This window comes from Sciurus carolinensis, chromosome 3 (assembly GCF_902686445.1).
Source record: "Sciurus carolinensis chromosome 3, mSciCar1.2, whole genome shotgun sequence".
Lineage (NCBI taxonomy): Eukaryota > Metazoa > Chordata > Mammalia > Rodentia > Sciuridae > Sciurus > Sciurus carolinensis.
In genome coordinates this window covers 122,344,981-122,366,517 of record NC_062215.1, presented here as the reverse complement: position 1 = coordinate 122,366,517, position 21,537 = coordinate 122,344,981, and the positions used below count along the sequence as shown (strand labels likewise).

The 21,537-nt window shown below is 38.2% G+C and overlaps 1 protein-coding gene across 9 annotated transcripts in view; it reads right to left on the bottom strand.

Moving 5' to 3' along the window:
* The window catches only part of Rapgef4 (Rap guanine nucleotide exchange factor 4), a 279,641-nt gene that overhangs the window by 98,379 nt on the left and 159,725 nt on the right, over nt 1-21,537 (bottom strand). Inside the window, exon 1 of one of the 9 annotated variants that reach the window (XM_047543015.1) lies at nt 16,521-16,631. The exons of 7 other annotated variants lie outside the window; for them this stretch is intronic. In XM_047543015.1, coding sequence (XP_047398971.1) covers nt 16,521-16,532 — 12 coding nt within the window. In that variant the 5' untranslated portion in view covers nt 16,533-16,631. Of the gene's footprint in view, nt 1-16,520; nt 16,632-21,537 lie in introns of those variants that run through there. One more of the 9 variants, XM_047543016.1, reaches the window with a different exon arrangement.

Sequence of the window (21,537 nt, the reverse complement as noted above, 5' to 3'; positions counted from 1 at the left end):
GCCTCAGATATTTAGGACCAGAAGGGGCCAGAGAAATGGTCTCATCATTAAGCAATCAATTACTATTAAGTACAGCCTGTCTGCCAGTCCAGCATTGTACTAGTACTGCAGAGGAAATAAAAGATGCAGTGATGTCATAGAACAATGCTGTTCAACGTGCTAGCCACTAGTCTTCATGTAGTCATTTACAATTACATTAATTAAAATGGAAAAAGTTCGGTTTCTGAATCTTATTACCTATAGCTCAAGTGCTCAACAGCCACATGTGCTTTGTCCAAATCACGGTCATCTCTTGCCTAGAGATTATGATAGTGTCCTAGGAGGTCTGCATACTTTCATCCTCCCAACCCCATAGCCTAAAAAGCATGGGTCATATCATGTTGCTCTGCCTAAAATCCTCTGGTGGCTATACCTCCCATAGAGAGTGAAAGCCAGAGTCTAGAGTGGATAATCTATCTATCTGGCTCCTTGCTCCCTCTCTGATCTCATCTCTGCTTTCTAACTCCCCTGCTCAGTTCAGTCCCCACTCTTCCCTCAGCCTGGACACCCTTTCCCATATGGCCCCAGGGCTCACATCCTTACTTCCTTTGGGTCTCTATTTAAACATACCTTCCTGAAGAGGCTGCTCTGCCCATCCCAGAGAGGACAGTAGCCCTGCCTCAAATCAGGCTCTCTTTATCCCTCTTGCTATAGCACTTAATACACATGATATATGTATGTTTCTCATCTGTCTTCTCCACTGAAATTGTAGTTCTGTGAGGAAAACAACTGCATTTTGCTCACTGGTACCCCAAGCTCTGGGCACACAGAACTACTCAACAAGTTATCTACTGAACGAATGGATGCACTTCTTCCCTAGTTCATTCATTCTAGCAGACCCAGGTATTGGTGACCAAAGAGAAAATTGGAGAGCAATTTAGGCATTCAGGTGTACACAGGAACTTTGGGTGGAAAAGGACTTGCTGTTTGCATTGCTGCTGTGGTCTGAAGAACTGAGTTCTGAGAGTTGCCTCTGAGAAGACACTGACTGACAGGGCTGTTAGGAAGGCCTCTCTTCCTCTGACTTTCGTTTTTCTAACACACCAGGTTGTGTGTCTGATTAAATGACACATGCAATCAATGCTTTGCAAATTTTAATACCTGCACGAATCACATGAGGATCTCTTTAAAAGGCAAGATTTTGGTTCCAGTGGTCTGGGATGTGACCTGACCAATGGTGTTGATGCTGCTGGTGTGTGAACCACACTTTGAGCATCAGAGAATTTGATGAAAACCAGAAGCACGCTGTGGGTCCATGACTTCATATCCCCCATTAAAATGTGGGTGTTTCCTGAAGACTGAGTCTAGTTGATAAAATCATGAGGTGATCACCCTAACAAAATTTCCATTACCCAAATAAATCAGTATATTTTCTAGTTAAAGGGATAATTTCCCAAGCACTTGTGCTTTTATTTTTTGAATACTCAAGTACCTAATACGAAAATCACATATTTATAATTTATCAAAGAAAATGTATTTGACCTGCAGAAGTATTTGAATAATGTACTTTATATTAACAAATAACACACTTCAAAATTTCTAAATTACAAATAACTCATCTCAACCAAATTCATTATATAAACATTTAATAAGGCTTCCAAGAATAGGTGAAACACACATAATCCTTACATTACCATCCTAGAGGAATAAGGCAAAAATAATCACATTCCATATTTATGAAATTAGGATTTGAAAATGAAGGGAAATGTTTACAATGTGAATTGAAATTTCAATTGCATAAATATCTTTAATATTTTATGTCCTTATTCTGGGTAGTTAAGGCAGCACAGAGATCTACTTACAGATAATAAAAATCTCAGGATCTCTGGAAGAGCCACAGAGAGAGGCTGAAGAATGGCATGGCCAGGAGCAAGGCCCAAACCACACCTCAGCCAGCCACACAGCCTCTGCCACCACATCACTGAGACTCTCAAAGGATGTCCAATGGACCCCCTAAACCCGGACCTTCTCCTGCTACTCTCACCAAGAAAACAGATTCTGTAAAAACTGGCAGAATTTGGGTCGCCTACTTGAGATTTAACTGTGTTCAGGAAGGCTGGGCTTCTAAAGTGTGAAAAAATGCTACTTTACCCATTAAAGTAGCATTCCTACCCCACCATGAAGCAGGAGAAATGGTCATTAACCTGGGGAGTTAAAATCCACATGCAGAAAACAGATTTCTGAATATTAAAAACATGCATGTTTATATAATATAAAATCAAGATTACTGCTATCTTACATACCCTGAAAGAAGTTCCATTTCTTAAAAATGTGGTACTGTTTTCACAAATCCACTGGATATATATATTAGTACTTAAAATTAGGTAATATGATAACACACTTTAATAACATATAATAGTTTATCACTTTGTGCAATATGAATTAAAACGTGTGTGAATATAAACTTACTTCATGGACATCTAAGAACAGTGTTCGTGCTGTGCTAAACTGATTCCTTAGAGTTCCCAGGAGACTATTCTGGTAAATGATGCTAGGTTTGGGTGATAATCCCAGGTTTGGGTTACAAAATGTTTAAAAATAAGATTGGCCCCATTGGAGACACACACTGGAACAATCTGAGAAACTATGGAAACAAACAAAACCCAGTTGACTGCAGGTGATTTTTCTCATCCTGGGGGCTTTCAAGATTCATAATCAGTGCAATAGATGAAACAATTGGAAGAACCATCAGGGACATTAACGGTCACGTAAGTATCTTCCTGGTTTCCTTGATTTTAAGGGCTCTTTGGGATTTATTTCCTCCAGATATCAGTCTTGTCCTAAGCTTGCCCTGGTGAAACCCTCTGCTCTTCCTGAATCTCCTTCCTGCACGTATTTCACTGCATGTCCCACAGTTATTTACCGGTACACCATGAACTCCTTAAAATCAAAATTGTGTCTTTCTTATCTCAGAAACCCTGTGGTGTGTTGTGCATACAGATTATTCATTAAGTATTTATTTGACTACCATGTGGAGAAGTCTCTGAGGAGTTTTTACTTGGCAATGAGTGGTATGAAAAGAAGGGAAAGAATTTTTCCCTCTTTTCGTGTCTAAAATTCCAGTTTTCCTCTTCACAGGCAGATAGGGAAAGTCTAGGTTTATTGGATATTGGTAATTAATTGGTACACCATTTTACCAATGCGTCTTCCTTCTTGGAAATAACATCTCCTACCAGTTTCAATAGGTAGTGAAGTGTTTGGGGTTGGAAAGGAGAAACACTGATTTCAAGTTTAGGTGGAAGCAGTTCTAGAAGGCAGATTGCATAAAGATCTAAAAACCATCCTTATCTATCATCTCAACTTCCTCTTATTTTTCCCTTGATACACATGAGACCAGTTTTGAGTTGTCACTTTTTTTCTCATAAGGGTTTTTGGACCCTTTTGAGAATTTCATAAAAGTGATAGACCTTGAAGATGTATGTGTGCATATGTATCTCCATCCAAGTTTCTGCTTTTAATTTTAGGAGTTAATAGACTTCTAGAAGTCTGCACATGTATGTTCCTAATACTCTAGAAATTCACTGCTACATAAAAGCCCAACAGAAAGTGTAGATAAATTCACCAAAAGATATATACTAAGACACTGAGGGCAGCTCTATTCACTGTAGCCCATCACCAACAGAATGGGCAATAAATGTCAATTCCCATAGCAAACTGAAAAAAAAAATTACAGCTGCACATTAACAACACAACATAAATCTCACAAGCATACTGCTGAATGAGCGACTAGATACAAAAGCCATGTGCCAGATGATTTTCATTGATACAAATACTACTCTCTCAGAATGCAGGACAGTGGGCAGTGGCCAGAAGGAAACAGGAGGTGGGCTCCTGGGGTCTTCTTGATCTGATTGCTGTTTACCTGAGTGTGAGAAAATGTGTGAGGTATGCACTTGTTTGTATGTATATGCTCTGGCCCAATAAAAGGTTAAAAGAAAAAGGCTATTTTAGAACAAGAGATTAACTTCCTTTCCTCAGCCAAAAAAAAAAAAAAAAAAAAAAAAAATGTTTAGGAAAGTATCTAAGTCTCCACTAAACTGATGAAGTTTAGTAAAGGAGAAAAGTAAAGGAGATCTTAGGATTTTGAATTTCACACTGAGTGGTACCTAGTCATAGTGATCTTGAACATAGCCCAACATGCAGCAATCTGTAACTCTCAGTTTTAATCTGAAAGTGACTGAAAGGAAAAAAGAGAATGCATATAGGCCAGTATACATAAAAAACACCCAATAAAAACGTTACCTCCACCAGCCTCCACAAAGGGTGGACTTCAGGAGGAGGACACCTGGTTAGAGTGAGCCTGGTTAACCACACAGGAATATTTTCAGAAACACTCATTTGTTCAGTGATTCTGGGGAGGTTTAACAGTTCTGATTGCAAATGTAAAGTATCTCCTGCTTAAGACACTAGTAACAACCTCAAGAGAAAGTAAACACAGGAAAAATGAAAACAAGAAGAGTATTAACATTGGCATATAATTAAATGATTTATAGTCATATGACTTTGCCATACCTGGCAAAGCATATATTTTCTAGCAGACTATAGTAAGTAACAATCAAGAACTAATGTATTTTATTATTCATATATTTCTTTGTAAATATAACAGTCACATTCTTCTCAGATTTAACACTTCAGCCCAGTGACTTGGCTTTTGAGGGTGGTAAGCAGTGTCTGTAGGCAACTAGGCTCCCGAAGGTGTAAGTTGAAGATGTCAGAAGGCTCAGGAATTCTCACAAGTGCTTTCAGGTAAAGTAGTAAACTCAAAATAAATGGCACACACTTATCATTCCATGTTGGGGAAACTATTGTGGGTTCGCTAAGTTAAAGTCATGAACAGTCGGAAAACCTTTACTGCAGGCAGTCATTACCACTACTTCACCTATCCAGGTCAGAGGGATGCTCCCGCTGGTACTGGCTGGCCCTACAGACAAAAATCACATCTAGCTGAACGCTATTACATACATGCAGTATTTTATAGAGGCAGAGAGTTTGTGCTGGGAGAAGCTGACAGGGAAGGCAACAGTTTCCTGGGGTGGCTCATGGAAGCCTTCCCAGAGGAGGTGGGATTTGAATGGGGTCGGTAGGATGAACAGGGCTTGATGGGAAGAGAGGAAGAGAATGGTGTAACAGGCTGGAGCCCAAGTCACACAGTGGGAGTTTAAGGTATCCAGAGTCCTCTAGTTTGACTGTAACAGAGAGCTGTAGATGGGAGACGGGAGAAAGTGCAGGAAGACCACATATGAAGACATCATAGATTCACCAGAGTTGAGAAAAGACTGTAATAAGGCAATACTTATAGTTATTGATTTTTACTTTTTTTCATTACAAAATGACGCATGCTCACTGGGAAGCATAAAAATTTTAATCATATGAAACAAAATATGGTTAACATTGTGGTATATTCATAATAACCCCTTTTGCCTAAGTGTGGGCTTTTTGGTTTGGGTACTGGGGATTGAACCTAGGGGTGCTTAACCACTAAGCCACATCCCCAGCCCTTCTCCTTTATTAAAAATATATTTTATTTAGAGACAGGGTCTTGCTAAGTTGCTTAGGGCCTTGCTAGATTGCTGAGGCTGGCTTTGAACTCATGATCCTCCTGCCTCAGCCTCCCGAGTGCTGGGATTACACACACGTGTGCACCACCACACCTGGAGGGTTTTGTTTTGTAACTGAAGTATAACCATATTCCACATAAAATTTTCCTTTTCACGTAACACCAAATCTTAAGCAACTTTGAGTTACTCTAGATTCTTTGTAATCATCAAATAAAAAATGCCATGAAACGCATATAGCATAATTTAAAAGTTCTCTTGTCATTGTACCTTTGATTTGTTTTTTTAACATTTTGGTAATGTAAATGTGCTATAAACTTAGGCCAAAACTTCCCCTTACCCACTCATATTTAGGGTTATCTTCTCACGATTATTTCTCACATTTGAGCACCCAAGTCATGAACTGAGGCTCTGCACGTGTACTGACAAAACTGGGGAACTTTCATTGAAGACAACTCCGGATGGATTGTTTCTTCTGGACAAGCACTTGGAAAAGTAGTCTTCTTGAATATAGCCACTGGCTTCTCTATTAAGACTATAAATATTAATGTGGTATAAATTAATCAATTAAGACAAAAACTTCCAACAGGAAAACACAAATACATTTTCCTAGTCTTTAAATGCATGCTCTCTAAAATGCCCCAAGCCATTATTTTAATAGCATAGTAATTCCCAGTTGGGAAAGGTATAATAATTACCATAAAAAAAGAGTTCTTTGTCCTACACTTTAAATTGAAAATAAGGCACTCAATTGACTTTTGAATAGTCCTTTGCATGTAGGTGTATTTGTTTGTATTGATTGGAAATTTTAAAAGACTTTTTTTCTGTCTGGAGCAATCTAGTAGGTGAAAGTTTCAATAAACACAGCCTGAATACAAACACAGGACAAGAACACACAGGCAAATGATTTTGATAACCTTTAAGAGCTCAGGAACCTGAGAGCAGTATATTTGTTCTGTTATGCAAAATTCCTGGAATAGCAAAAACCTGTTAGTGTTTTGAAGAATATTTTTAAGCCTTTATGAAGCTCCTCAAAACAAAAATAAGGTCCTAAAAGCATACCATATAAAATATGAAATCATGCCAGAAAAGTAATATATTGTACAAAATACCAAATTCATTTCAGATCTACCTCAAAAACCACATTCCCTAAACATGGTCCTTTATTCTTTTCTTTTTTTAAATCATCAAGTTGCACTAGTACAAATGATACTCTCAATTAGATACTCAAAGTAAGTATTTTAAAAGGCCACAGTAATAAGTAGTGTGATACATTAGATTTTTAAAATTTGACTTCATGCATATCTTTCTTCCTTCCTCTTTCTGTATTTTACTGATTTCTAGAGTGTGCATAAAAAGAAAATAAAACACCCCAATTTTTAAAGCCTTACTATTATAGGACAGAGGTTAAAGCACACTTTAGAAACCTGATATTTCTATTCCAGGGTCACAGTATTTATTTGAAGTAATTTGCAAAGACTTAGGAATACCTGAGACATCTCCAAGTACAATGAGAAGGGATGAAATGCTATTATATTTTTTATTGATTAGAATCTTCAACTGAGGACATGATCTCTTTTGGAAGTGAGATGGGCTTGAGTTCACCCTCAGGCCAGATCTTCAGGCTATCTGTTGGAGAATGGAGAAATGCCAGGGACTTACAACAAAGTCCCCACTCCCCTGGATTAAAGCTTCCACCCAGATTGGGGTTAACAGCCTTAAGATCTGGTGACTTGGGTGTTTCCCTGGCTATTCACTGGGTGTGACCAAATCCATTCCTCAATGCCCCATTTGCTAAACCTAAATCTCTACAGTTCTCAATGTCTATCAGCCTTCTGGCTAGCTCACACATAGTGAATAACCAAGAGGAACAACCCAAGAAGTCAAAATATATTAGGAAACAAAGAACAAGAAATAAAACAATGTGAAGGTCATAGTTGTTTTCAAAACTCTTTTTCACTTGGCATTATCCTAACGTGTAAATTAATTTCTAGAAAATCATCGTTATCACTATTTTCCCTTCCTAGAATTCAAAATGGTGGTGTTTCTGATATACTGCCCGATTAGAGAAAATATCTTTTTTTTCCATGTAAATAAAGAAAACAAACATATAAATTTTCCCACACCAGGACTGCAGTATATATAATAATAAAGAGCTGGGTGTGGCGGTGCATGCCTATAATCCTAGAGGCTTGGGAGGCTGAGGCAGGAAGATTGGAAGTTCAAAGCCAGCCTCAGCAACTTAGCAAGACCCTGTCTCTAAATGAAATAGAAAAGGGCTGGAGATGTGGCTCAGTGGTTGAGCACCCTGAGTTCAATCCCTGAAGCCAAAATAAATAAATAAATAAATAATAGTAATAATGAATAAATAATAATAATTCTCCAAACACTTTAAGTGCCAGGCATTGGAACCTGTGTCTGGGATAGAATGATGAAACAAGTCTATGACAAAACCACTGGTTGAACGTTAGAAAAAGTAAGTTTTTTTTTTTTTTTTTTGTTTGTTTGTTTTTAAATATAGGAGGATTTCACATGCCAAAATCAGTAAGCTAACCATAGGTCATTTACAACCATCTACTCAGGCAGTTCCCTTCATCAATAGCGAGCGTCCAAGAGGGGCTTCTTTACAAGTGTATTGGGATGGATAAAACCCATGTGTAATAACCAACAGGAATGGTTTTATTAGTCAATTATCTCAAAACAGGATACGATTTATTAAATGAGACCAAAACAACCAACCTTAATAACTCAAGTCCTAATACGGAAGCTTTCTGGAAGAAGAGAGGGAAACTTTCAACATTCAACCTTGTTCCTCACAGAATTGTAACACTTATATCTATTTTTTTCTGGAAGCCCACCACATGCATGTCAAGATACAAATTATACTTCCCAATTACCTATTAGATTAATATACCTAATAAACTTTTTATAAATTACCTGGATACCTATTAATCCTTTCAGGAATAATAACACCATGAATCTAGCAAGACATAATTGAATGAGTCCCTTTTAGAGGATCCCAAAAGATTAGGTAGGTATACATAGCACTTTCTTTTTTTAGAATAAAGGGAAATGTGGTATTTGCTCTTTTTTAAAATTTTTTTTAGTTGTTGATGGACCTTTATTTTGTTTATTTTTATGTGGTGCTAAGGATCGAACCCAGTGCCTCGCACATGCTAGGCAAGTGCTCTACCACCGAGCTACAAGCCCAGCCCTATGTAGCACATGGTAGTATCACTTAACCAAGCACCATTCTTTTAATCTATAGAGAGAGGAGGTTCTGTGTGCTACATTTCCTGTGCAACAACTGTTGCATAGCAAAGAGCCTGTTCAACATTTGATGAGGGTGATATGAAATGCTCTAGTGTATTTCTGCGATGGGCCTCTGACTTTGAAGAGCCCAGATTATCAACTCATAGGAGGCTCTTACATACCCTGAAGTTAAAATGACAGTATCTTCCAAAGGGTCTAACCCACAGCTTTTCTGATTTCTCAACTTTTAGGTCAAAAAGATCTTAGAAAGCTATAAACACTAGGTAACTTTTGATAAGAGTCTTAGACAATTTGGTCACAAATATTTTTTGCACAATTTAAGTAAAAGCTAGTTGATCAATCATTTTTTTAAAAACCGACATGGTGACTAGTAGGCTGTTTTCTCAGAGACCACAAGGATCTCTCTCCCAACTTCTTTTCTTGCTCAAGGCTCCAGATTGTGGAAGCCTTGCATTTTGCAGTCATGAAAGAGCACTTGAGGGAGGGAGGGCAGGCAGGACGCCCACACTCCAGGGTAATACCTGTTGTCCTGTCTCTTCCTTTGTCTGCCATTGAAAACACTGCAAATCTCTGCTTTGGGCACTTAAAATTTTACAAATGGAAGGTTGCACTGTAAAGCAAGTCTCTTAGATAAAGATGAAACTGTTAATAATACTTTATTGTCTTACCACTTAAACCTAAAAGAATTACTGAGCACTGAGAAAGTTCCGTTCTTTTTTTAGGAGGTTCCCCTCAGAAGGCAGATGGCAGCTCCAGGGCACATTCCCAAGAACAGGAAGGAGCAGGAAGGGGTGGGGATGCCCAAGGGCTTAGGCCAGACGTGAGGGAAACCCTCCGCATGTGATTTATATTAAATGTTCTAATTTTAAAACTTCTCAAGTCAAATGCCCCATGTGATTTACTATTTCTGAAAACACTATAAATATTTGATTTTTTTATTAATTGGTAAACTGCTTTTTCTTATTCAAGTAGCCACTTTGAGAACCATTTATCTTTTGGGGGGGTGTGGTCAGTTTTAGGAATTGAACCCAGGGGTGCTCTACCACTGAGCTACAGCCCCAATCCTTCTTATCTTTATTTTGTGGCAGGGTCCGGGTAAGTTGCTGAGGTTGGCCTTGAGCTTGCAATCCTCCTCCCTCAGGATTACAGGCATGCGCCACTGCTCCTGGTAATCTTACCATACTTTGAAGAACGAGCTTGTGGGGATCTTATGACAACACAGAGCAGAACAAACTCTGAAACTATGTAGTTCATATAACAGTTGTCCTCAGATTAAAAAAACAAACACAAATGCAAACAAAAACTGGGATAAAGGGCAAGAGAGTGAAAGTGGTTTTCTTGCTGGCATCCAAGCTATGGTGTAGAGGAAGCCTTTCCCTGAATAGGGTGCTTACAGGAAAGCAGAATACTTAAAGGATGTGATGAAGGATCAAGAGGGTGTGTGGATTCATCTAATCAGAGACTGTTTTGGGCTCAGCAGAGGATATGAACACACATATTTATTAAGTTCTGTGTGCTAAGTACTTCACATCAATTATTGAATTTCAGCAACAACCCTTTGATGAAGGAACTCTTATTCCCATTTCACAGATGAGGAAACTGAGGCTAAATCCCTTCTCAGGGTCACATGGCTAGCAGGTGGCAGCCCTGGGATATGAACCCTCTGGTTAACCACTATCCCGAGCTGCCTACATTTCTAAAAAAATGCCTTGTCTGTCTTTCCTATTAAGTAAGGGTGCTATTTAAAGAGAGCCAGTCTGCTCAAGTCACTTTTCTACTTAAACCCGTCAATGGTTCCTCATTCTTCTTGGAAAAACTGCAAACTCCTTAGCACTGGTTAAGGGCTCTGAATAAACTCTCCCCTGCCTGCCTTTCCAGTCTCACCTGCCTGCCACCAGCCTCTCCTTTGCTCCAATTGCTCAGAATGTTCTTCTGTCCCTTGGATATTCTGAACATTTTTCTTTTGAAGATTTTGCCCAATCTATTCCCTCTGCCTAAAATATGCATTTCCTTCCCATCTTCTGACTTCCACGTTCAAGTCTCAGAAAAATGTGTCCTCCTTGGAGACACCTGGATCCTCCATAAAGTGTTTCTGGAGCTGCAATGAGGGGGTCACTGGCTAGATGTGACCACTGAGCCCTTGAAACATGGCGAATCTGAATTGAGATGTGCAATATGCACCAGTGTTTCAAGATGAAGTATGAGAAAAAAAAAAGCACGTGAATTACATCAATAATGTTTTATATTGCTTACGATGGTAAAATGAGACTATTTTGGATATATTAAGGAAAATATTAAATTTAATTCATCTCTTTCTTTTTACTTTTCTAAAGGTGATTACTAGAAAAATCTCAACTTATAAAGCTGACTTGTATCATATCTCCACTGAACAGAGTTGTTCTAGAGCATTTTGCATTTCCCTTGGCAATCTACATGACAGTTTTAACTATTTGTTTTCTATTTGACTTTAAAAAAAAAAAAGACTGTAAACTCTTAAGAGGGAGGACCAAGCTTGCCTCATTGCCCCTGTTACCTCAATGCTGAGAACAGCACCTGACATGGTGTGCTTAGGTTGAGTTGCTGAAATAATAAAGGCTAATTAAAGGTGGAGATTAGCTGGAACTGGGAAAACAGCAAAATATGTGAATGTACCATTTTTTCTTTTTCTTTTCTTTTTTTTCTTTCTTTCTTTCTTTCTTTTTTTTTTTTTTTGGCACTGGGGATCTAACCCAGGAGTGCTTTATCACTGAGCTACATCTCCAGTCCTTTTCTATTTTGAGACAGGCTCTCACTAAGTCACTGAGGCTGGCCTCAACTTGCGATCCTCCTGCCTCAACTTCCCAAATTGTTGGGATTACAGGCACACACCACCACACCTGGTTGAATGTGCCCTTTAGTCTTGATGTGAGCAAAAAATAAGATGGTGGTTTTGAATCTGAGTTAAGAGAATATAAGAACATATTACCAGAAGTTTTTGAGATCAGTTACAAAAGATTACAGTTTTTGAGGTCTAGACTACTATATAACTTAATATGTAGATCAAATAAATCCCAATGAAAATCCTAGCAAGGGGCTGGGGTTGTAGCTCAGTGGTAGAACGCTCAGCTAGCACATGTGAGGTACTGGGTTCGATCCTTAACACCACATAAAAACAAATAAATTAAAAAAAGGTATTGTGTCCATCTACAACTAAATTTTTTAAAAAATATTTAAAATCCTAGCAAGCTATTTTGTAGATATTAACAAACTGATTCTATACTTTACAAAAAGGCAAAGAACCTAAAGTCATTGAGATGACTTAGAACAAGGCTGAAAGACACATATTACCCAATTTCAAGGCTCATAATAAAGCTTCCCTAATTAAGACAGTGGAGTATTGGTTAAAGAACAGACACACAGATAATGAAACAGAACAGAGAGCCCAGAAATATACCACAGAAGCATAGTCAAATGATTTTGTTTACAAATGAGCAAAGACAATTCAATGGAGAAAGATTTGTCTTTTCAACAAATGGAACTGCAAATATTGACTGTCCGTACACCAAAAAAGGAACCTGTACACAGCTCTTGCACCTGTGTCTCAATCTCCACCCCTGCAAGCACACACATACCCCTTGATCCCAAAATTAATCATAGACCTAAATATAAAACACAAAACTATAAAATGTCTAGAAGAAAATAGTGGAGAAAATTTAAGTGAGTTTTGATTTGGGGGTAAGTTCTTTGATACAGTACCAAAAGTATGACCCATGAAAGAAAAAATGAATGGCAGGTGATAGGAGACAAATTTCTCACCGCTGGAGTGAAACATTCTAGAAAAGTAAGGGGGCAAGGCTAGAATGTTCTATTGTGGTCATGGAGTTGGAGAAATCAGTATGAACTCATGCTTAGCTAAATATAAATATAGACAGATACATACACAAATGTAGTCATGTGCTACATAATGCAGCAGATCACATTTATGACGGTGGTCCCCTACAATATCACCTAGTGACATTGTAACCCTCCTAATGTAAATAGGATCTATGAGGTCCACACAATAATGAAAGTACCTAACAGCACGTCTCTCAGAACATGTCCCCACTATTGAGGGACAGTGACTACTTTTAAGATATGTGTATAGGCACAAGTTCATACATGCAGAGTCATCCTTGCTGTATCAGCTGAGAGGGTTTAGATATCCCAGTAGCAAAAGCACCCCTGGCACCCAGTTCTTGGTTCCTCACACCAGTCTCCAATAAAAGGAGCCAAAATGGCTGATTACAAGACTGGGGCAAGGAATGTATAAGCATTTAGTTGTTCCAAAAAGTAAGACAGTGCCCAAAACAAAACAAAATTCAGTGATGGGGTATGTTAAAGGAACATAGAAGCTAACTGAAAGAGCTTTTATGACCAAAGTTAGAACAATTTGACCAATAAAATAAATATAATAGGATTAGATTATAACCCAAAGTATAAAATAAGTATCCATGAATGCATAGGCATCTCCATAAATGACTGAATAGATTGATAAAAATGGGAGAAGAGACAATCTCTCATGAAGAAGATTCCCACATAATTTTTGTAGCTATGTGTTATCAAGGAGCACAACTCCCCAGTCCTTCAGGGTGGGCTGTGTATAATGACTTCCTCCCAAGAGTTCAGTATGGAAAAGGGACCGGGATGGGGAGAGTGACTTCACAGTGCAGAAACTTGGCAAACACTGCCTTAATAGGTGGTCCAGGCCAACATCAACAGAGTGAAGTCATACTGATAGCATACATTCTTGATATGATGAGATGAAAATGGAAGATCTCTGTAGTTCCACCCTCAAAACCCATAAACCAAGTCTAATCCTGAGGAAAATATCAGAAAAATCTCTACTGAGGCATAGTCTCCAAACACCTGACAAGTATTCCTCAAAAAAGTCCAAGAAACCAAAAGCCAAAGTTGCCTAAGAAGACAGGACGACTCTATGTAATGTAATGTCCTGGAACGGAAAATGGACATGAGGTAGAAATGAAGGAAATCTGACCAAACTATGGACTTTAGTTAATGACTGTGTATCTGTGTGGGTTCATTTAAAAATGCTGAAAGAAAAAACCTGCCAATTGAAATTCCCTAATCCATGAAAACATCCTTCATGATAAATGAAGATGAAGCAAAGACGTTCTTGGATGAAGGAAACCGTAGGAAAATTTATAGGCAGCACACCTGCTCTACCAGAATTTCTAAAGGAAGTTCTTCAGACAGAAAGGAAACGACACCAGAGGGAAACTTCAAACATGAGGAATAAAGGAAGAACAACAGCAATGTAACCAAAAATAACTCTAGAAACGGAACAGGGATGGTGTGGGAACTAACTTCAACAAGATAGGTTTTAAAAAATGATTATAGTGGAATTCCATTCCCCAACGTGGTTGAGACAATATTAACTACTTTTTAAAAAGTCTTTAGAAGAACTTAATTAAAAAGATAGGATTTATAAGTATATGTACAGCATGAACTAAACTGTTTCTATATGTTATGTATATTTCTGTATGTTGAACACAAACATACAACGGGTGGCAGCATTTATGGGAGATTTAAGATACTTTTATGTTTCCAAATATTCAATATAAGCAGCATGCTATTTATGATCAGGAAAAGATAACCATTATATTTAAAAGCTGTCTTGCTAGACTTCATTTTAGTCTCCTGGCAGTCCTGCTTCCTTTAGGCACGCACGGTATACTTCAATGACTCATCTGAATGTAAATTTGGATCACAGACTTCAATGACTTAAAATCAAACAGATAAAAAGGAAAAATTCCTGTAATATTCTAGGAAAAATGGGATTGCTTATGTCATACATTGTTTCAATACCCACAATGCAAGCAGCTTAAAAGACTTAACGACATCAAATCTTGTTAATCTCTACATAGTACATGTTAAGAAGACAGTGAAAAAGAAATTATGATTCTGATTGTGGGGAATGCATGGAATTTCTAAAGCACAAAGCTTATTGCAATCAAAGCTGCTGCAAAATGTGATGTCAACATATTCTAAGTGCTTCTGTCCAAATCTTCATGAGCAAGGGAAGAAGACTAACCCCAAATGAGATGCTGATTGCATTATGATGTTCTGAGTATACTGGACAATGGGGGCTGTTTTTTTTTAGTAGTCAGCTAAATGCACATCACAGAAGAGAAGCAGTGAAGAGCGACCAATTCTACACATTCCCTTCTTCTGGGCACACATCTCCCATGTCTGGAGCTGAGTCTATTCATCCACAGTGGCTCAGAGTCCAGGTGGAGGGGTCACATGACCCACACTAGGCCAGAGTCCTTGCCAGAGTTTTTCCCACAGTTGCAGAGGAAAACCCAGGAATGTTGGTGGCCCTGCCAAGGCTTACAGAGAAGCAGCAAGAAGTAGAGTCCTCGGTGCCTGTTAGCCTAATGCCAGTCTGCTTGTTCTAAGGACTGGGAACATTGGTCTCCAACTTCTTGATTGTTTTTGAGGTGGCTTGATACAGGTTTCTGCCACCTATACCTCAATGTCTCGAGTTATACAGTAACTTAGTCATTCTTTGGAAAAGAGAATGTTGACTGATGACTAATAAGAATTTCTTTTCTCAGAATTCCTCCAAGTTGCAAGTGATGTGCTTCTTCTAATATAGTGTTAGCATTTTTGCTCTTAATTCCAATCTCTCTCAGTACTACACTCTGATATAATTACCCTTTTACCTATCTTTCTTCCCCATTAGGCTACTTGTTCTTCCAAGCAAAAATGTATTTTATTGGACTTTGCATCTCCAGAGCCAAAGCACAGAGGCTGTTGTGCAGCTTATTGTAGACACTTAAAACATGTTTGATAATGTTAAAAGGATTAAATAAAATATGGTCATTTCCCCTACTATTGCAGCATTATCTCACTTCTTCAAACTTTATTAATTGGAAATTTGTGACTAGGCTAGAAAAATTAATTTATTTAAGAAAAAGGTAGTCATTAACCCATTTCGTAGTGTAAGAAACTGTACAGAGAATGATTAAACTAATTAAAAAAATAAATTGTTTCAAGCAGGCCATAGCCATTTAAAATCACCCATTCATATAGAAATAATTTGTGGGCTAAGTTACAAATAATATCCCTTTACCTATTCATTAAATTAGGTCCCTGAGGATGTCTATTAAGTAACGCTTTGATAGCTTGGCTCATTTACTATTTGTACTTGAAATATTCCATAAATCAACCATTATTAATTTGAAAGGTGACACCTGCCGTTACATGCAGAGTTTACTTACAAATATAAGTTCTCTGACAAACTACAAAAGATAACACAGAGGTGAAACAAAATAAAATTTCTTGCTGATTTCTGTCTCATTATCTACTTACAGACACATTTAGTTTCATTCATGCCCCGGGCAAATGCTACTGAGTTCAAATCCCCGACATCTATCATATCATCACTCTCTAATCTAAGATCTGCCACAGGCAGCTATTGATTGGACATGGGTACAGTATCAAAGTCTCATCACACCTCATTTCTGGATACTGTCTACTATGGGGACCTTCAGTCTTGGTCTACAAACGCCCTCTAACCTCAGCCTTCCCTTTCTCAGTTGATGGCAAAGGCATCCTTCCGAGTGTTCAGGCCCCAAACCTGGAAGTCATCCTTAGGCTTCTCTGACTCACCTCGTATTTCATCCACTAGAAAATTCTACAGACTCTGTCTTCCAAATCCATCCTGAAGGCAAGTCTCCACCACCTCCACTGCCACTAGCCCCTCATCTCCAGCCCTCGGTGAGTGTCACCCAGCTCCCTAGGAGTCAAAGAACTGAGTCACACTGCTGCTTGAAATGATTTACATTCCAATCTGCTCACGTGAAAGTTTTCCCAGTGCTCATATGTGTAAAATCCAAGAAGAGAAATAGAACTGATGTGAAACCCCTATTTCACTTAGTTATACTCATTCACTTTTAAATAGATACATTTTTGTAATTGCAGATGGACACAATATCTTTATTTTATTCATTTATTTATATGCAGTACTGAGAATCAAATCCAGTGCCTCACACGTGCTAGGCAAACGCTCTACCACTGGGCCACAACCCCAGTCGCTATACTCATTCACTTTTAAAAAGCACCCACCAACTCACTCTGTGATGCATTTCCAATGAAAATTTAATGTTGAATAACTACTTATAGACATTTATAAAATAGAACTAATTGTATACAACTGCTAACTACCATAATTCAATCAATCAAAAAAAAAATGTAAAAAAGACTTATGGCCACCAGAAATTTTAAAACACTAAGATTTAAACTTATATACATATTTTTGAATATGTTAAGTGTAAGGGTGATCCATAAGAGATTTTCAAATCATAAAAATACATTATGACACAGCGCTACCATATTAATCCTGAATAGCTCACATTTGGAGGGTAAACATGAATGAAAAATGACCTTCAATTTTATTTAAGATACTGTTATGTCTGGGTCTTTATTACTACAGCTGAAGCTGCATATTAACGAATATATGGATGTAATGAAAAAGTCCTCTGGCCTAGAAAAAATACATTATAATAGGATTAAGTTCTATGGGGCAAACAATGGGAATATAATTTAAAAAGAAAAAGAAATAACAGTGCCCACTATTAAAGAGTTCATATATATGTGTGTGTGTGTGTGTGTGTGTATATATATATATATATATATATACATATATATATATATATCTTTTTAATGGCGAGTAACAAATTATTTTTCATAATGCCTAACTCTGGTCTAATATGGAGTAAGCACTCTATAAAAACTTACTGATTAATAGACTCCTTGGGAATGTTTGTTTGACTTGCAGAATCGGAACTCGATATCTCTCTATGGATTCTCTCTATGGATTTGTATTGCAGACTTTCCTGTTTGGGAAAGCTAAATCTCAACAATGTTAAAGTAGGAGGCTATGTATGTGCACATATGAATGGATGGATAGACGGATGAATGAGAGTTTCCCAAGCCGCAGGCATCTTACAATAGAAAATAACAGTTACGATTATATTTTCCATTCATTCACACATCTTGTGCCCTGTAACCAAAACTTCAGGGTTAAACATGAGGAAATAACAGAATGACCACCAGAGGGCGCCCACGTGTTTTCTGAATACAATAAACAGCAAAGTTAAAAAAAAAAAAAGAAAAGAAAGAAAAGACAAAATATAAAGCTGGAAAGTAGGGGGCGGGGGCATTACCTGTTTCAGTCTTTTAAAATAATATCTTACTGAATGATAGGCCATTTTTGCATTTATGTTACCAATTCCTTTACTCGCAGTGGTACACTGCAATGCTTTGATTCGTAAAAGGAGAACTAAACATAATATTTAAAAAATTCACATACCCTAAAGCAAGAAGGTCCAGGGAGGACTGCTGTGATAGCATCCATCATTGTCCGCTGTGCCCCAACAGGTCAGGCGCCTTCCCAGCTCATCTTAATGTTCCTGTTCTCCCTCTCTATTCTGGTCCATCTTTGTGGTTAACTTTGGGGGAAGGTTTGGGTGTGGCTTCCTCACTTTGTCTGGGATCCGGCTATCAGATTACATACAGCGCTTGGTGTGACTTGGGATTTTTTCATTCTCCTGTCTGAGCCAAGTTATGAGGGCATTAAGAAGAATGATTTTCCATTTGTCATCCTGAACTCTTTCTAGAACTCAGAGCTGGACCAAGTCCTAAAAGGATGCAAGAGGACCTGTGTAAGTCTTTCCAGAACCCATTTTCAGGTCCCACACAATGTTCCCCTATAAACTAGAAACATGTCTTGGGATTGAGATCACATAGACAAGGGATCTTGTTTAGAATTAAGCTCCCAGGGAAGTCCAATACAATGCTTCATATTTGAGAAAGTGCCAAGTTCTGGAATTTTCCCCATGCTTTATCTTACTAGTCCTTTTCTTAGGGTAGATCAGGGGTCATCTTCTTACAGATGAGGAAACTGAAGCTCAGAGAGGTGAGTGGCTTGTTGAGCATCTCTGGCTATAAAATGTCAGGGGCAGAAACTCTGATCAACACACACTTCCAGGGTCATGAACCATAACAGTGAATGAATATTGAATCAGTCATACTCATGTCTTTCGAGACAGAAAATTATTATCTTCCTTTTCCCTCAATTGAGTAAAAAGCATGACAGACGTGAATTCAATGACTTAGCCCTTGTTTTACCCAGTATTTTCATGGCATGTTTTCCTAAGTTTCTTTTCATGTCTGGATGGGGTTATTTTATAATGTATGCAAATAAATTAGCACAAACAAATTGAATTCTACAGGGTTAGGTCCCCAGCTGAATGCTGCTAGATTTAACATGCTTATTAATGCTTTGGATATAGAATCAAAAGCATTCTTATCAAATTTAACAATGACACCCAATTGGGTGGGGGTGGCTGACAGTTAGGAAAACTGGATTGAAATTTAAAATGACCTTGACAAATAAGGAAAGGAAAAAGGGCAAAATTCAATAGGAAGCTTTGCAAAGTAATTCAAAGGAGAACAACAAAAATGAGGGAGCATTGACTGAGCAATTATAATAGAAAAGGAGCTGGAGGTCAGAGTGAACAATAGACTTCAAAGGCATCAGCAATTTAGTTCTGTCATTTAAAAAAAAGAAGGCATGATTTTGGGAAGTACAAATAGGGGAAAATTCAAGCTAATTGCCTCTCTGGATCCAAAACAGATAAAGCTTTAGGAAAGGGGAGAAAAGGAGTTTTGTTAAGCCCCTCAAAATGCTTGCACCTTGAAGCTAGGTTTTGATAACTTTGAAAGGGATCCTTAGAAAGTAAGAGTGCTGAAAACAGTTTTTGATTTAGATTTGACAAAATTAGCCTCAAAAGTGAAGGTTCTGGTACTTTGCTCCTTTGCATGCAATGTCCTCAGCTTAGCCCATCCTTTCCCTTCCATGTGGGTAACAGCCACACTGCATCACACAATCCACTGGCACTTCTCTGCAAGACAGCTCTGGGCCCCTCCACTTGCCTGTGCGCACTGCACTGGACACGCGCTGGCTCTTTAGCGCCCCCTGCGGCTGGCACTGTTGCTATCCTCTTTCTGTAGAAGAGGAGACAAGTGGGGCGAGACTGCTCAAGTTCGCATGCTTAGCAAGGGCAGAGCTGGGGCTGTAACCGGAGGTGGAGGAGCTCCCAGAGGAATCGCCTGGGGCCACACGCTGGTCCCGCTGCTCACCCATGGAACCCCCCTCCACTGATGGACTCTACTCCCTGAAGGAAGGCGCCATGCTCATTTCTTTTCATAGTGCTTTTCTGAGCCTGGGATGGATCAACAAATGTGGATTAAATTAAAGGTTTTCAAGCAAGTAGATGATATATTCTATTGGTGTCTCTGAGTAAATTTTTGACCAGGGAAATCAGAAAACAGAACTACATTGAAGTGAAGAGGATTTAGGTATTGATAAAAAGATGCAATAAGAATTCTAAACAATTCTGAACCATATCACTAAAGAAGATTTGGCAATTTTCTTTTCTGGAAATTTTAAAGAATATGAATTGTTATATATTAATTATTTATACAGAGTTGAATTTACATATTATGTGTCTTTATATAGAACATGTGTATGTGTGCATACATGTACATTTATCCATCTGTCACCTATCTTCAATGTAATTTTACCTAAATGTAATGACTACAGAATATTTTAATATCTGTGGACTCAGGGGAGCCTGACACAGAATTGTTATTAGAAAAGAATTCCAATTCTAAATGACATGTCAACACTAGATTAATTTATCCAATCTGAGAACACTACAATTTTCTCTCCTAAACATAAGACATATTTTGCAAATAATTTGGTCTCAATTCCTCAAAACAGAAATGACAGAAACTCAAATACACCAAACATAAACGATGCTATATATTTTATCCTCAGTTAATTGAGATAACGTGCCAGCAGCCCAGAGTAACTGGTGATGAAGATAATTGCCTTTGGGACAGGATAAAATGTTTCTGAAGCCAGCGATGCACTCTCCCACAACTTTGGAATAAGCAGTACAGTGTTTTACCATTAACATGACATCATGTCCCACACTCCCTGTCAATGGCGGAACTGATTCTCAGACGCAGAGCTGATATCCAGCAGCCTCATCTCCAGGCTAGGCCACTTATTAAAATGAGAGCAGGGAGAAGCTGCTGGCTATAGAGATGGGGTAAATCTCATGTCTTTTATTATGATTATCATTATTCACCATCAAACATGATTCTCCCTGGTTTCTCTGTGATCTTTTGCCCACGCCAAATTCTGATCACTGAAAAAATTGAGAAAACATATTCAAAGCAGGGTTAGATAGCTTAACACAGCTGCATGCCCAGAAAATCTCCAGTACAGCAGCAGCACCACCAGAAAGTTCTATTTCAGAAAAAGACATTTAGAAATCGTAAAGACAGAAAACCTAGAAACACTAAAATAATCATCAAATGTAGTTCATAAAATTATAAAAATAATTCTAAGATACAATGATGACCCACCACCCCAGTCTATGCCTTTTCACCAAGCAAACTCACAGCAAGCAGGTCCTGTGCGTGATGTGGAGAACATTCAGAGGCAACAAACACCTGGTCTCACTGATGACAGACAAGGACTGAGGTTTTATAGTGTTACCTACATCGACTACTGCCTATTGAGATCAGTGGAAACTACACATCATCTTAAAAA